This window comes from Dipodomys merriami, unplaced genomic scaffold (assembly GCF_024711535.1).
Source record: "Dipodomys merriami isolate MVZ:Mamm:240054 unplaced genomic scaffold, mDipMer1.0.p SCAF_6, whole genome shotgun sequence".
NCBI classification, from domain to species: domain Eukaryota; kingdom Metazoa; phylum Chordata; class Mammalia; order Rodentia; family Heteromyidae; genus Dipodomys; species Dipodomys merriami.
In genome coordinates, this window is record NW_027206179.1 from 1,625,060 (window position 1) to 1,637,943 (window position 12,884).

The following is a 12,884-nucleotide window of genomic DNA, read 5'->3' on the forward strand; positions in this document are numbered from 1 at the left end:
CAAGGTGGGCTGGAGGCGGGGCTGGCTCGCGGGGCGTGGCCAATCGAGGGGCGTGGCCAATCAAAGGGGCGTGGCTCCCGCAGCGGGGGCGGGGCCTCTCTGCCTCGGGGCGGGCGCTCACCAAAGCCCAGGCAAAGCTGGATGTGAGCCGGGGTGGGGGGTGCGCGGTAATGAGGCGTCGTCCCCCCGCCCGCTCCCACACCCCCACCACTGGCTCGTGGCCCAGGGAAATCGGGATGGACTGTGGCCTCACCTGAAGAGTTTTCCAAGGAAAAACAAAGCCAGCCTCCTGAGATCTGAAGGGGGGTGGGGGGGGGTCCGTGCTCTGGGTGACATGCGCAGACCGGGCCCGGGCTTTGGCCGACGGGCGGACCCGGCCTCCATTTCCAGGGGCTTTGGGAGCTGGCTGCTGTTTGGGTATTTTTTTTTTGAGGGGGGGAAAACGGGCAGTGACGTCATGGGCGCGCGTGTGACGTCACACGCCGGTCGGTTCTCACGGGGAGGGGCTGGGAGGGGCGGGGCGGGCGGACAAAGGGGCTGGGCGGGATTTCTGCCCCTCCCCCTCCCTCCTCCTCCCTCTCCCTCCCTCCCTCCCTCCTCCTCCTCCTCCCTCCCCACGGCGGCCACATCTGGAATTCATTGCAGCCGCCGCCGCCGGAAAGGGGCGGAGACGAGGGCGGGGCAGGGGGCAGGCGCGGCTCTCCCCGCCCCCTTCCCCGTCCCGGGTCCCCGAGCCCGGGAGGGGACGCCGCGGAGCCCGGGCCAGCAGCCCCAGCCGCGGCCGCCCGGGGACGCCGACGCCGAGGCCGCTGCGGCCGGGCAGGGACCGGGGCCGGCTCCGCCAGGTGAGCGCGCGCTCGGAGCGGCGGCGGGTCGGGGCCCCGGGTCCCCCCCGCGCGGTGGGCGGCGTGCAGGGCCCGGCCGGGGGGCTCCGCACCCCCTCCGCGGGCGCCCCCCGCGCGCACGCGCCCCGGGCCCCCCCAGGACGCGGCCCGCGAACCCCCCGCCCGCGCTCCCCGCCTTCCCGCGGGGCAGGAAGTTGGCGCCGAAGGGAAGGCGGAATCCGCGCGCTGCGGGCTGGCGGCGTCGCCGGGCCGGGCCGGGGCTTCGCTGGGCCCAGGATTCGGGGAGGTTGTGCGGGGATCGTGGGGGGCGGGTACCGCCTGGCTGTACCCCCCCGGACCCCGCGCTTTCGGGCTGTGTCTGGCTGAGCCGGAGTGATGGCCCGGACTCCAGGGGGGTGGGGAGCGAGGGCGGTCGCTGATCGCCGGCGCCGCTCGCCCCGTGCCTCAGTTTCCCCGAGCTGTCTGTCTGCCTCCGGTCCCTTCGTGGAGGGAGAGGGGGGCGTGGCTTGGTCCTGGAAGGAGAGGGAGATGGACTGCGTGGCTCCTGCCTGCCCGCGGGCCGAGCGATGGGGCCGTGGGTGGAGCCGCGCGTGGCGTGGACAGCCTGGAGCCCCGGACCCTCAGGCCCCGCGGGGGGGGCGGCTGACTCAGCCGGGGATTTCCACTCCCTGCCTCCCCCGACGCTGTCCTGGTCAGACGCCCCCGGGTGGCACTCGCGGAGCCCACGCGGGTGCCCCTCCCCCCTTGGGGAGGGGTGGGTACGGTTGGGGGACCCCCCCCACTCCTCCTGCTCCATCTCCCCAGGAATCTAGAAGCGGGATCTTGAAGAGAGATCTGGAAGAGTCGCCCACCCCCCCACTTGGGAGGTGTCAGGGCCGGGGAGGGGGGTGTCCCACACCCCGTGGCTTGGTGATGGGGTGGGGGGCGCGGGGAGCGGGGCAGGAGGCGCCGCCCCAGCGCACGCGCGCGCGCTCGGGCCTTGGAGAGTGGATACCGCGCATTCCTAGGCCAGATAAGGAGGCCGGGAGCGCAGGGGCGGGGCGGGGCGGGGCCGGCCGCCGTCTCCATGGAGACGCTGGGCTTCGGCCTGGTGGGATGTGGGGGGGGGCAGGCCATCCAGGGGACCACAGCTGCGTCTCCCATCCTCTCTGTGGTGGGGGAGGGCGGGGCTGTAGTACTTTGGGGCCTGGGCCTTCCAGTTCCATTCATCCATTCCCTCACTCATTCATTCTTTCACTCAACCATTCGTCCATCTGTCCCCTCCCTCCCTCCCTCCCTCCCTCCTTCCTTCCCTATCCTTCCCCCACCCCACGTTTCCGGAGTTTCATCTTTTTTGGCTCCAGGCATCCTTGGAGGGGCGTTGAAGTTATAACTTCTCCGTAGTGAAGCCAGGGAGAAAAGGAACAGCGAAAAATAAAACATTTTCCCCCTAGGAGAGGAAGTGATGCCGACATCATCTTACTTTCAAACTGCCCATCTAGCCGGGCACTGGTGGTTCACGTCTGTCATCCTAGCTACTTAGGAGACTGAGAGCTGAGGATCAAAGTTCGATGCCAGCCTGGGCAGGAAAGTCTGTGAGACGCTTATCTCCAAGAAACTACTCAGAAAAAGATGGAAGTGGCGCTGTGGCTCAAGTGGTAGAGCGCTAGCCTTGAGCAAAAGAAGCTCAGGGAAGTGCCCAGGCCCTGAGTTCAAGCCCCAAGACTGGCAAAACAAAAACCCCAGGGCTGGGGATGTGGCTTAGTGGTAGAGTGCTTGCTTAACATGCATGAAGCCCTGGGTTCGATTCCTCAGCTCCCCCCCCCTCCCGCCCCTACACACACACAAAACAGAAGTAGCCTTGTGGCTCAATAGTAGAGTGCTAACCTTGAGCAAAAGAAGCTCAGGGAGGTGCCCAGGCCCTGAGTTCAAGCCCCAGGACTGGCAAACAACAACAACAAAAACCAGCCAACAACTGTGAATCTGAGGTCTAATTAGAATCTAAGGTTTGCTTAGATTCTTCTTGGAATTGAAGGCTGCTGCTACTTTTTTCTGAGACTAAAGGTCAGGGGAAAAAGTTAACAAGTAAATAGAAACCTAACAAGTGAAAAAGACAGTCATCTAAAGATATTCAGGGGAACACAAGCAAGAGCCTTGAGGCTGGGATTTAAGTGGTCCATAGAAAACGAGTGAGATTAGAATGGTACCTCCCTGGGGTGGCTGTGGGAGGGGTGGGCTGAGCCCCTGTGCCAGGAACTAAGGCACAGGAACTGTAGGAAGTAGGAATCCATAGGAGGCTTTTTGTTGTTGGTGGTGGTGATGGTTGTGGGTCTTGAACTCAGGGCCTGGGTGCTGTCCCTGAGCTCTTTTTTGCTACCACTTGGAGCCACAGGGCCACATCCTGTTTCTTGGTGGTTCATTGGAGATAAGAGTCTCATGGACTTTCCTAACCAGGCAGGCTTGGAACCACAATCCTCAGATCTCCAACCTCCAGAGTAGCTAGGATGGTAAGCGTGAGCCATTGGTGCCCAGCTTAGAAGGATGTCTTGCTTGAGTAGAAATCCCCCCCCCCCCAACTGCTTGATGAAGAATGACAAAATGTGTGTGTGTGTGGGGGGGGAGGGACCAAAAGAATGAGAAGGTAGGGATGTAGGATGGCTCTCCTAATCTTCAACCAGTCAAGTTTGGGTGTATTTCTCTTCCCTTCCCTCCTGTCACTTTCTCTTTTTTTTTTTTTTTTTTTTTTGTCGGTCGTGGGGTTTGAACTCTGGGCTTGGGCGTTGTCCCTTAGCTCTTCAGCTCAAGGCGAGCGCTCTACCACTTGAGCTACAGCACCACTTCCGGTTTTCTGGTGGTTTATTGGAGATAGGAGTCTCGCGGTCTCTCCTGCCCGGGCTGGCTTTGAACCGCGATCCTCAGATCTCAGCCTCCTGAGTAGCTAGGATTACAGGCGTGAGCCACCAGCGCCCGGCCTGTCACTTTCTCTTTGTTCCTTTGGAAGCCTGGCCATTACCTCTCTCAGTACCGGCAATGGAATCTTGGGAGCTTGGGGAGGGGGGCATTGTGTCTGAGCACAGGGGCTCAGAGCACCCTGGTGGAGGTGAACCACAGTATGTGCGTTTTTAGACAGCCAGGCATCTGTGCTCTTCTCCAGCTTCTAGGGCCCAGGGCCCAGTTTTCTCTTGGGAAAACTCCCCCTCTCCCCACCCCAAGTCCTGGGGCTTGAACTCAGAGCCTGGGCACTGTCCTTGAGCCTCTTTGTACTCAAGGCTAGTGCTCTACCACTTGAGCCACAGTGCCATTTCCCGCTTTTTCTGAGTATTGGAGATAAGAGTCTCATAGCCTTTTCTGCCCAGGCTGGCTTTGAAGCTTGATCCTCAGATCTCAGCCTCCCGAGTAGCTAGGATGACAGGCGTGAGCCACAGGGGCCCCTGCTGGGAAAACTTCAACCTGTCCAAGCTCCTGCCTTCATAAGTAATGTTCTAGTTGGGGATGATGTGATGAAGAGATAGTGCAGGCCTCAGTTTCTCCTCTAACAGAGATCTGCCCTTTTCTTTCAGACATCTTAGCTCCCTGGGTCTGCAGAAAATAGGAAGGAAGCTCAGCACCCACAATCTTCCCCAGGGAAGAAGATGGACTTTTCTGGCTTAGTCTCTAGGGTGCACAGGGCAGCATACAGGAAATAGCCATAAATCTTTCTCTGCAGCCCCCATGTGAGCCGCAGAGGGAAGGGCTGTGGGACGTCCCCAGGCTTGCTTGCTTTCTTGGGGGAAACAGGCATGCAATGGAGAGCCTTGATTCTCAGTTATCAACTCCAGGAGGGAGGCCTCAGGTCCCCAGCAGCAGCTCGGGGGAGGCCTCTGATGGGGAGGGGGGGGTGACCCAATGGTCAGGCTAGGGTTGAGATGGTCCAGCCGGGAAACATCCACACCGTTAAACTTCTATCTTAGTTCTAGGAGCTCTAAACTCCCTCATGGCCAGACTAACCATAGAGTGGACAATCAGAGGCTGAGGATGGACCGCTCTGACCAATAAGAAAATGGTTTAGTGCCTGGGATTGAAAAATAGGCCAATCAGGCTGTTTGGAAGGGTGTGTGTGTGTGTGTGTGTGTGTGTGTGTGTGTGTGTGTGTGTGTGTGTGTGTGTGTGTGGTGTGTGTGTGTGTGTGTGTGGTGTGTGTGTGTGTGTGTGGTGTGTGTGTGTGTGTGTGTGGTGTGTGTGTGTTTGTGTGTGTGTGTGTGTGTCCGTGTGTGTGTGTGTGGTGTGTGTGTGGTGTGTGTGTGTGTGTGTGTGTGTGTGGTGTGTGTGTCCGTCCCCACGGCTTGGTTCTGGTAAGGCCGGTCAACTGGGCCAAGCCAGCCTGAGATGGGTTGCGGAGGGCCTGGGTGCCCGGGGGCCCTGTCCGGTGAGGGGAACAAGGGGACCTCTGTTTGGAGATCTGGGCGGGGCAGCTGTCCCCAAGGACACGTACAAGCTCTTCTCTGTTTTCCAAAACTAGGACGGATGTCCCTTCGCCTGGAGGGGGGGGGAGCAGCTGCCACTCCTGTAGGGGGGACCACGCATCCGGGAAGTGAGATGATGGCTGGGAGACCCTGGAAGCCCCCCACTATTTCTAGGGCTCACTAGAAACCGGCCTAACCAGCCTTTTTTTTTTTTTTTTTGGAACTGTCAAGTGGCCCCGGGCTTGTTTCCAGGGACAGGGGCGGGGTTTTTGGCTGTAATCACCCCCCCTACACACACACACACACACACACACACACACACACACACACACACACACACACACACACACACACACACACACACACACACACACACACACACACACACACACACACACACACACACACACACACCCCATTTTCCTCCATTTAGCTAAAGGCTGATGTTTCCTCCTTCCTCTAAACACCCCCCCTCTTCTGCACCCCCAAACTGGCCCTGTTGTGAGTTTTTCTTTCTTCCTGCCCACACAGGCCTTCTCCCCCCCCACAACCATCCCCTCCAAAGGCTCAGTTTTCCTTGAGAAAAGGGGGTGACTCAGGCCTCTCCCCCCTCCATGCTGAGCCCAATGCCGCCCCCTCAGTGACGCTCACATGATTGAGCAGCTGTTCCATCTTCCACTGCCAGGACCTCCCAGAGGGGTCTCGGGTGACCCCCGCCACCCCCCTCCTCCCAGCCTGCCTTCTCCACACCGGATATGACCGGTCTCCACCCTGTTTGTTGCAAAGGGGTCTTACGCATCTGGATTTCATCCTTGCTAGGAAGGGGGTGCCAGCAACCGTACTCAGTGTCCTTCCCACTCTCCCCCCCGACCCCCCTGGTACTCTGGCCCAGGGCAGAGCTGGCTGGTGCTCATGGAAGCCACCTGTGGACAATTACTTTAGTTGGCTCCGTCAGCATGGCTGGCGCAAGGCCACTAATTCTAGCCATTCAGGAGGCTGAGTTCTGAGGATTGTAGTCCGAGGCCAGCCTGGGCAAGGAAGTCTGAGACTTTTTTTTTTTGTTTTGTCAGTCATGGGGCTAGAAATCAGGGCCTGGGTGCTTTCGCTAAGCTTTTTCACTCAAGGCTAGTGGCCTAACACTAAATCATAGCTCAACTTACAGCTTTCTGGTGGTTCATGGAAGATAAGAGTTTCATGGGGACTTTCCTGCCCGGGCTGGCTTTGAACCATGATCCTCAGATCTCAGCTTCCTGAGTAGCTAGGATGACAGGCGTGAGCCACTGGTGCCCGGCTGCTTTTTTTTTTTTTTTTTTTTAAACTTTATACTATTTTTGTTTTTTTTTTTCCTTTTGGTCTGGGACAGGGATTTGAACTCTTGATCTGATGTTTTCACTGATTGGCTGAGGAGCTACCACTTGAATCACACCTCTAACCCTCTATTTTATTTTGGAAATGGGTTTTGCTGTGCTGCCCAGGCTGGTCTTGAATTCTTCTACCTCAGCCGCTCACACATGCTACTAAGTGCTTCCAGGTATGTGCTACCAACCTGGCTTCACACATTTAAAAAAATGAAAACAGGGGCTGGGAAGGTGGCTTAGTGGTAGAACGCTTGCCTTGCATGCCTGAGGCCCTGGGTTCCATTCCTCAGCACCACATAAGCAGAAAAAGCCAGAAGTAGTGGTGTGGCTCAAGTGGTAGAGCGCTCGCCTTGAGCTGAAGAGCTGAGGGACAGTGCCCAGGCCCAGAGTTCAAGCCCCACAACCACAATAAATAAAATAGGATTAAGGATCAGACTAGATCAGGTAAAAAAGAAACATGGACTATTATCCAAAAATACCTACAGGACTGGGGGTATGGCTCCTCCAGTGATAAAGAATGTCTGCCTAGCAAAGGAGAAGCCCTGAGTTCAAATCCCCAGGATTAGGGATTTCCCATCATCGATGGAGGCAAAGCAGCAGAATGTGCTGGGCATTGCCTGGCTGGTCAGACTCGGAGAGGGACAGCCTTTACTTTGCATTGGCCCGCAGGCTTGTATGCTTGTAGACAGTGAGACTCTGAAATGCCTGAACCGCAGGGCCGCCTTGGTGTCTCCCCAAGTCCTTATCTGGGGAGCACCCATGGCCTTAAGGGTTAGACGCAGCCTGGAATCAGGGCAGTGGGTGGTAATGAGCAGGATAGGGCGCTATCGGCGGCAGGGATCTGCCAGGCTCAGGTCAGCAGGTGGCACGCAGCCCTAGGCTCTGCGTGTTCAAGAACAGAGGCCCGGCACCAGTGGCTCACGCCTGCAACCTAGCTACTCAGGAGGCTGAGATCTGAGGATCACGGTTCAAAGCCAGCCTGGGTAGGAAAGTCCGTGAGGCTCTTATCTCCAATAAACCACCAGAAAACCGGAAGTGGCGCTGTGGCTCAAGGGGTAGAGCACTTGCCTTGAGTTGAAGAGCTGAGGGACAGCGCCCAGGCCCAGAGGTCAGGCCCCATGACTGGGGGGAGGGGAAAAAAAAACTAAACAAAAAAGGACTAGGGGTCATAATTTAAGTGATAGAGTTTATGATTGTGAAGTACTGAGTTCAAGTCCCACTACCACATCGAGAGAGAATGGGGGGAATCAGATTTTCTTTTTTTTTTTCTTTTGGGTCTGGTCGTGGGGCCTGGGCGCTGTCCCTCAGCTCTTCAGCTCAAGGCTAGCACTCTACCACTTGAGTCACAGCACCACTTCCGGCTTTTTTCTTATGTGGTGCTGAGGAATCGAACCCAGGGCCTCGAGCATGCAAGGCAAGTGCTCTACCACTGAGCCACCTTCCCAGCCCCAGGGAATCAGATTTTCAAATCCAAAGTATATCTCTCATTTTATTTGAAAGAAATACTGACTTCTCTTGGTTATAATTATTTTTTATTTATTTTCTTTGTCGGTCGTGGGTCTTGAACTCTGGGCCTGGGCGCTGACCCTCAGCTCTTTAGCTCAAGGTGAATGCTCTACCACTTGAGCCACAGCACCACTTCCAGTTTTCTGGTGGTTCCTTGGAGATGAGTCTCCAAGGACTTTCCTGCTGGGGCTGGCCTTGAGCTTCAATCCTCAGATCTCAGCCTTCTGAGTAGCTGGGATTACAGGCGTGAGCCACCCGTGCCCGGCAATTATTATTTTTAAATTTATTTTGTGGTTTTGAGACAAGGTCTCCCCATGCTACATAGCCTAGGCTGACCTGCAATTCTCTGTAGCCCCAACCAGCCAAGCACTCGCGATCCCTCGCCTTGATGTCCCTGGGTGCTGAGGAGACAGGCGGGTGCTACCATGCCCAGCTTCGTATCTGCTGCTTTGAAAGGTGACATGGCTCAGGATTTCTTGCAACTTGTGGAACCAGTAGCCCTGCCTCTAGCTAGCTAGCTCGAAGACTCCAGGAGGAAGAGGAAATGTGTAGCCGGGTGCTGGTACACATGTCTGTAATCCTAGCTACTCAGGAGGCTGAGATCTGAGGATCGAGGCTCTCAAAGCCAGCCTGGGCATCCGTGAGACTCTTATCTCCAATAAAAACCACTAGAAACCGGAAGTGGTGCTGTGGCTCAAGCGGCAGAGCGCTCACCTTGAGCTGAAGAGTGCAGGGACAGTGCCCAAGCCCAGAGTTCAAATCCCACGACCGACAGGAAAAAATAAATACATTTTAAAGTGAATTGACCTTTTGGGTTACCCCATTTGTAAAGTGGGGGCGAGGGTACATCTGATTTCACAGCCAATGAGTCACAGAGCTGGAACTGAAACCTCTACCATCCATGATTGGCATCTTACCCCAGCAGGGCGCTGGTGGCTCACGCCTGTAATCCTAGCTACTCAAGAGGCTGAGATCTGACAATCATGATTCAATGCCAGCCTGGGCAGAAAAGTCTCCGTGAGACTTTTTTTTTTTTTGGTCGGTTGTAGGGCTTGAACTCTGGGCCTGGGTGCTGTCCCTGTTCCCTGTGCTCTTCAGCTCCAGGCTGGTGCTCTACCGCTTGAGCCACAGCACCACTTCTGGTTTTCTACTGGTTTATTGGAGATAAGAGTCTCACGGACTTTCCTGCCTGGGGCTGGCTTTGAACTGTGATCCTCAGATCTCAGCCTCCTGAATAGCTAGGATTACAGGCGTGAACAAGCAGCACCCGACCCGTGAGACTCGTTTTCCAATCAACTACTCAAAAAACCAGAAGTGGTGCTGTGGCTCAAGCGGTAGAGCACTAGTCTTGAGCATAAGGAGGCTCAGAGACAGCACCCAGGCCCTGAGTTCAAGCCCCAGGATCAGCAAGAAAAAACAACAAAACAGCCAGGCACCAGTGGCTCAGGCCTGTAATCCTACATGCTAAGGAGGCTGAGATCTGAGGATCAGGGTTTAAAGCCAGCTGGGGCAGGAAAAGCTGTGAAACTCTTATGTCCAATGAATCACCAGAAAACTGGAAGTGGCGCTGTGGCTCAAGTGGTAGAGCGCTGGCCTTGAGCTGAAGAGCTGAGGGACAGCGCCCAGGCCCCGAGTTAAAGCCCCTTGACTGACAAAAAGAAAACAGTCCCAACGCTGCAGTCATAGTTCTAACCTATTATCTGTCTGTCTGTCCTGTCTGGCAGTTCTAACAGCCTCATGGCCCCAGCCGGCCACTGAGACCATGGGCAGCTACTATTCTGAATACCTCAATCCCAACAAAGTGGTGGACCATTACAACTACACCAAAGAGACGCTGGACACGCAGGAGACGCCGTCCCGCCAGGTAGCCTCCGCCTTCATCATCGTCCTCTGCTGCGCCATCGTGGTGGAGAATCTGTTGGTCCTTATCGCCGTGGCTCGCAACAGCAAGTTCCATTCGGCCATGTATTTGTTCCTGGGGAATCTGGCCGCCTCCGATCTCCTGGCCGGGGTGGCGTTTGTGGCTAACACCTTGCTCTCGGGTCCCGTCACCCTGTGGCTGACGCCCGTCCAGTGGTTCGCCCGGGAGGGCTCTGCTTTCATCACACTGTCGGCGTCCGTCTTCAGCCTGCTGGCGATCGCCATCGAACGACACGTGGCCATCGCCAAGGTCAAGGTGTACGGCAGCGACAAGAACTGCCGGATGCTGTTGCTCATCGGGGCGTCGTGGCTCATCTCGCTCATCCTGGGGGGCTTGCCCATCCTCGGCTGGAACTGCCTGGGGCGCCTGGAGGCCTGTTCCACGGTGCTGCCCCTCTACGCCAAGCCCTACGTGCTGTGCGTGGTCACGATCTTCTCCGTGATCTTGCTGGCCATCGTGGCCTTGTACATTCGCATCTATTGCATGGTCCGCTCCAGCCACGCGGACGTGGCTGGTCCTCAGACCCTGGCTTTGCTCAAGACGGTCACCATCGTGCTGGGAGTGTTCATTGTCTGCTGGCTGCCCGCCTTTAGTATCCTCCTTTTGGATTATGCCTGCCCCGTGCGCGCCTGTCCCGTCCTCTACAAAGCCCACTATTTCTTCGCCTTCGCCACCCTCAACTCCCTGCTCAACCCTGTCATCTATACCTGGCGCAGCCGGGATCTTCGGCGGGAGGTGCTGCGTCCCTTCCAGTGCTGGCGTCGGGCCACGGGGGTCACAGGACGGCGAGGGGGCACCCCGGGCCATCGCCTGCTTCCCTTACGCAGCTCCAGCTCTCTGGAGAGAGCAATGCACGCGCCCACGTCCCCCACGTTCTTCGAAAGCAACACTGTGGTCTGACCGATGTTCAGGCCACAGCGGGTCACCACCAACACGCCTATTCCGGGGAACGAGGTGTGTGTGTGGGGGGGCTGTCCAGCCAGAAGCCCCCTCCCCCCCAATTCTGCAGAACTGGGTGAGAAGGAACATCACTCGTTCACAGCCTGGGGCGACTTTTGGAAGCCACCGGCCAGTCCCAAGGCAAGGACGAGACCGTGTGAGACTCAAAATGACCAGGTGATGCTGGGTGTCGGTGCTCACGCCTGTAATCCCGGCTACTCAGGAGGGCTGACGATCGGAGTTTGTGAGACTCTGAATCTAACTCCAATGAACCACCAAAGAGCGAGACGTGGCGCTGTGGCTCGAAGCGGTAGAGCACTTAGCCAAGTCTAGGGTGACGAGGGCTAAGCAGAAATAGTTCCCCACTGATTAAAAAAAAAAAAAGGATTTCACCATCTTCCTGCCTGACCGTCCACCCCGCCCCCAGCTCCCTTCTAGAAATGTCTCTGAATCACCTGAGGCAGGGGCGTAGGGAGCTGCTTTCTTGCTTCCTGAGCCCGGATCCTCTGTCTGCCCGGTCTCCTCCTCCTTGCCAGCCTCCTCCTCCCCTTCCCTCTCCGATGCCAATCATGGGGGGGGTGGCGCTTGGGGGGTGACTGAGCCCCATTCCCCATTCTCAGACCAGACAATTGCACTATTGGGGTGCAGAGGAATTGCCAAAGACTGGAAAAACCTGCTTGGGGAAAGGCTTTGGGCCTCTTAGAGCGAGGAAATACTTGAGAATGTTCTGGGGGGGGCGATGTAGCAGCAGCTCGCGCAATAAGTCCCATTTTTATACTTTCCTCCCCAGCGGAGGGTCCCGCAAGCAGAGAAGCCTCGGACCCACCGAGCCACCCTGTAGGCTGTTTTAAAACACAGCATGGGAGAGGGGTGCACAAGGACATGGGCCTTTTGTTCCCCCACAAAGACTCTGCAAGCCTGCACCCACCACCGTGCCTCACACCTGGAATCCCAGCCATTCGGGAGGCTGAGGTCTGAGGATCCAGGTTCAAAGCCAGCCTGGGCAGGAAAGTCCATAAGACTTACCTTTAAAGAACTAGCAGAACAAACATAAAAGCCAGAAATAGAGTTGTGGCTCCAGTGGTAGTGCGCTAGCTTTGAGTACAAAAGCTCAGGGAGAGCGCTCAGGACCTGAGTTCAAGCCCCAGGACTGGCACAATTTAAAAAAAAAAACAAAAAGACTTTGCAAAACATCTTGTGGATAAATTGTAGGGCAATTACGGTACAAACTATTTATGTGTCTGTGTGCGGTGTGTGCTGCTCTCCCTCTTCCTGCCCTCCCCACCCCCTCGATGTTCCGTGTCTCTATGTGTGTGTGTGTGTGTCCACGCTGAGTAACTTCTTGTGAATGCAAAGGCTGGGGAGGGGGGGGCTTTGGGGGTGCAAGGAGCCAATTGGGAGCTCAGCTCCCCTCAAACAGCTTCCCGATGTCACCCCTCAGCCCCACCTTGGAGACCCAGAGCCGGCCTAATAAACGGTTCCGTTTTTCTCTTTCTGGTAGTGGTTGTGTCTTTTGGGGTGCTTAGACACCCCCGGCTTTATTTATTTAGCTTTGTTTTGTTTTTGTTTGGTCGTGGGGCTTGAACTCAGGGCCTGGGCGCTGTCCCTCAGCTCTGCAGCTCAAGGCCAGCGCTCTACCACTTGAGCCACAGCGCCACTTCCAGTTTTCTGGTGGTTTATTGGAGATAAGAGTCTCATGGACTTTCCTGCCTGGGCTGGCTTTGAACCGCGATCCTCAGATCTCACAGCCTCCTGAGTAGCTAGGATGACTGGGCCAGTGCCTGGCCCAGCTTTACTTATTACTATTATTATTATTATTATTATTATTTTAGGTCCAAGAAGGGAACTCAAACTGGTACCTGAGCACGTTCTCGCTCATTGGCCAGCCCTCTGC

At 56.6% G+C, this 12,884-nt stretch overlaps 1 protein-coding gene across 1 annotated transcript; it reads left to right on the forward strand.

Moving 5' to 3' along the window:
• The first annotated feature begins 729 nt into the window (after positions 1-729).
• On the forward strand, positions 730-12,485 carry S1pr2 (sphingosine-1-phosphate receptor 2). Its single transcript, XM_070002305.1, has 2 exons — positions 730-845; positions 9,855-12,485. The coding sequence occupies exon 2, from the start codon at positions 9,893-9,895 to the stop codon at positions 10,949-10,951; it is 1,059 nt and encodes a 352-aa protein (XP_069858406.1). The 5' UTR covers positions 730-845; positions 9,855-9,892; the 3' UTR covers positions 10,952-12,485.
• The last annotated feature ends 399 nt before the right edge of the window (positions 12,486-12,884 follow it).